Source organism: Pan paniscus, chromosome 11, assembly GCF_029289425.2.
Source record: "Pan paniscus chromosome 11, NHGRI_mPanPan1-v2.0_pri, whole genome shotgun sequence".
In the NCBI taxonomy this organism is placed as follows: domain Eukaryota; kingdom Metazoa; phylum Chordata; class Mammalia; order Primates; family Hominidae; genus Pan; species Pan paniscus.
Window position 1 is genome coordinate 78,560,565 of NC_073260.2, and position 3,632 is coordinate 78,564,196.

The 3,632-nt window shown below is 42.0% G+C and overlaps 1 protein-coding gene across 1 annotated transcript; it reads left to right on the forward strand.

The window, feature by feature from the left end:
• The first annotated feature begins 934 nt into the window (after positions 1-934).
• Positions 935-1,590, forward strand: LOC100984630 (putative coiled-coil-helix-coiled-coil-helix domain-containing protein CHCHD2P9, mitochondrial). Its single transcript, XM_003811449.6, has one exon. The coding sequence runs from the start codon at positions 967-969 to the stop codon at positions 1,420-1,422; it is 456 nt and encodes a 151-aa protein (XP_003811497.1). The 5' UTR covers positions 935-966; the 3' UTR covers positions 1,423-1,590.
• Positions 1,591-3,632: the final 2,042 nt, after the last annotated feature.

Sequence of the window (3,632 nt, forward strand, 5' to 3'; positions counted from 1 at the left end):
CCATTACAGTTAGGTGCAGTCATACGACTGAGTCTGTCCACTAAAATGTGGGCAGAAGGGAACCATGCACCCTCCACCTAAGGCCTGCGATAAACCCTTCAGCACAGTCATCATATTCCTTCTCTTTCCTCATCTCTTAGTCACACGCAGAGCAGCTGTTGGAGATTCTCAAGGCCATCTGAGACATGATTGAACCACTAAAGGGAAAGAAACTAGATTCCTCTGACTCGAGTTAACCTACATTGGCCCAGTAAGAAAGGGAGAAGTAAGCTTATTGTGCTGTCATTAAGATTTGGGGGTGTTTTCACAGCATTTAGTCAGCCCAGGAGATTTTAAAGTGATTGCATTGGAAGGTCATGTGCCATGGCTCAAATATTTCTAGCTGTTTGATTTTCTCATTCCCTTTGTATCCTATCTCACTTTATTTTCAACATTCATGTTCCCAGTAGAGGTGGCTCTTCATTTTTCCGAGTGAATTTCATTACTGACAGCAACCAAATGACATACGTTACCAAATTTTGTAAATAAAGATTAATCACACCGTGCAATAAGTTTACCAATCAAAAGTAATATGTGACTGTAAAGCAGTGACTCTAGTGCAAATCTGGCCCACAGCCTGGTTTTTGTAGATAAAGTAGTATCGGAATATAGCCATGCTCATTGTTTACATGCTCTCTACAGTTGCTTTCACTCAGGACAACAGCAGAGTTGAGTAGGTGCAACTTAGCCTGCAAATTTTTAAATAATTACTATCTGGGCACTTTACAGAAAAATTTTGTCAACTCTGCCTCTAAATGAACAAAACTCATTTCCTTCATTAATTGTCCTACTGACTTTGAATGCAATTCCAAGATAGAAATCCCAAAAAGTTTTAGGCGTGCCAGCATTGTGGGACCAGTTACAGAAACCCCTAAGAAAATGACTTTGAGGTCACACGTCCAGAGGCCGAGCCGTCGCGTACCTAGGATGCCGCGTGGAAGCCGAAGCCGCACCTCCCGCATGGCCCCTCCGGCCAGCCGGGCCCCTCAGATGAGAGCTGAACCCAGGCCAGCACCAGTTGCTCAGCCACCAGCAGCGGCACCCCCATCTGCAGTTGGCTCTTCTGCTGCTGCGCCCCGGCAGCCAGGTCTGATGGCCCAGATGGCAACCACTGCAGCTGGCGTGGCTGTGGGCTCTGCTGTGGGGCACACACAGGGTCACGCCGTTACTGGGGGCTTCAGTGGAGGAAGTAATGCTGAGCCTGCGAGGCCTGACATCGCTTACCAGGAGCCTCAGGGAACCCAGCCGGCACAGCAGCAGCAGCCTTGCTTCTATGAGATCAAACAGTTTCTGGAGTGTGCCCAGAACCAGGGTGACATCAAGCTCTGTGAGGATTTCAGTAAGGTGCTAAAACAGTGCCGACTTGCAAAAGGATTGGCCTAATCAAGAAGTTCAACCTGGAGAGATGGAAAGTCAGCTCTCATAACTAAGTTAATTTAGTATAAAAATAGAACTGATAGTGAGGGTATAAAGTGTAACCATCAGTTAAACCTCTCCTGTCATTCCTAGCTTCCTTGCTTCAGAAGTGAAATGGAAGGGGGGTGGGTGTTCCTACTCCGTACAATCTGGGACTGGGCAAATGTTTGTGTGGCCTCCTTAAACTAGCTGTTATGATTTTATTCTTTGTGAGTTGATTAGAATAAAGTCATTTTCTTCCCAAAAAAAGCAATGACTTTGAATAAACAATTTTCATGTGAAAGAATATGTCCCATGGCATTGGTTAGAAATCAATCATATCCTAACTTTTAAACAAATTTAAAAGACAAGTTATAAACTAGAAGGAACTATTTGTTGATAAAGCAGTAGTATCCAGAATAAATATAGAATTCCCACAAATAATTACTACTACTAATAAAACACCCTAAGAATACGGACAAAGGATATACACAGCAACTCACCAAAGACAAAAATCTAAATGTCCAATAAACTAATGAAAATGGTCTCTACCTCACTAATAATCAAGGAAATGCAACTTAAAGCAACAATGAAATATCATTTCGCTTCTGAAAGACTGGAACAACTTTTAAATGTGGAAACATCAAGTGGTGGAAAGAACGTGGGAAAGCAGGATATAATCTGGGTATAATTTGTATTATCAATGTGGAAAACAATTTGGTAGTTCCTAGTCAGCCTGACTCCATGCATGCATCACCTGCAACCCAGCAATTCCACTTCCAGAAACACACTCTGCAGGAATTCCCACATATGAGCGTAAGAAGACTGTCCAAAGATGTGCATTGCAGCCCTGTTTATAACAGAAAAGAGTGGAAACAGCTTTCATCTGTAAGGAACAGAATAATAGAACTGGAGATTAATTCATTTTTATGAAAGTATACAAGAGTTAAAATGAATTGACTGCTTCTACCTGGATAAATCTCAGAAACACAATGGTGAATTAAAAAACAATTGAAAATGAAATACACAGTAGCATACCATTTGTGTAAATTTTTTTAAATACACAGAATCATATTTTTATAGATATTTCTATAGTAAAATTATAAATACAACTTAAAAGTAAAAACAAAGTAAAAGTTTTTTAAAAATACAGGCTGGGCATGGTGGCTCACCCTGTAATCCTTGCACTTTAGGAGGCCGAGGTGGGCGTATCATGAGGTCAGGAGTTTGAGACCAGCCTGGCCAATATGGTGAAATGCTGCCACTACTAAAAAACACAAAAATTAGCCAGACGTGGTGGCTTGTGCCTGTAGTCCCAGCTACTCAGGAGGCTGAGGCAGGAGGATCACTTGAACCCGAGAGGCAGAGGTTGCAGTGAGCCGAGATCATGCCACTGCATTCCAGCCAGGGCGACAGAGCTAGATTCCATCTCAAAAAGAAAAAAAAAAAAACAAAATACAGACCACCTTCAGTTGATAGTTAGCTCTGAGAAGGGAGGGAAAGGGAAAGGATGGGTGTTGCACCTCAGCTGTCATCTTATAGTCCTTTCTTTAAAACAGAGAAAGAGTATAACTAAGTATGGCAAAATAATAACATTCATTTACTAGGTGGTTGACAAGTAGATCTCTGTTTATTAGGTTTTTTGTATATATATGGGTACATACATACAGATACTCAAAAGGAAAAAAGTAACTAGTCACTCCTCTTTAAAGCTACACTGGATTCTCTGCCCTCTGCACACAGTAGGACCCTAGACACGATGTACATGACATTCAGGAAACCCTGCATCACTGTCCATTCAGGGATGGGCCCACCTAGAGAAGCCAATTCTTATAACATATTCTTGCCTTAGGATTTTTGGAGAAGGGAAATATCTGTGGCCCTCAAATAGATATTTACCTCCTTGCTCCTCAGGAGATTAGTGGCTCTACAAAGTTGCAACTTCCACGTATTTTGTGAGATTAACCCATGATTAGACATCTCCTCATCTTTGCTCATAACATCAGTTTCCCTCCGTTGCATCTGAGCATGGTTGTAACCTACACAGACCATACCTCAATGGCTGGAGTACATTCCTGCCTCAGTCTATACCCTTGTCAGTTTTCTGCTGCATAGTCACATCCTTATGGTGCAATTCCTGAAAGTGAGCTAAACAGTCCCCCTCACATTTACCCCATCATCACACTCTTCCCTTCTTA

Excerpts from the sequence above, each read along its gene's own strand:
- LOC100984630 (XM_003811449.6), top strand. The coding sequence starts at position 967 with ATGCCGCGTGGAAGCCGAAGCCGCACCTCCCGCATGGCCCCTCCGGCC.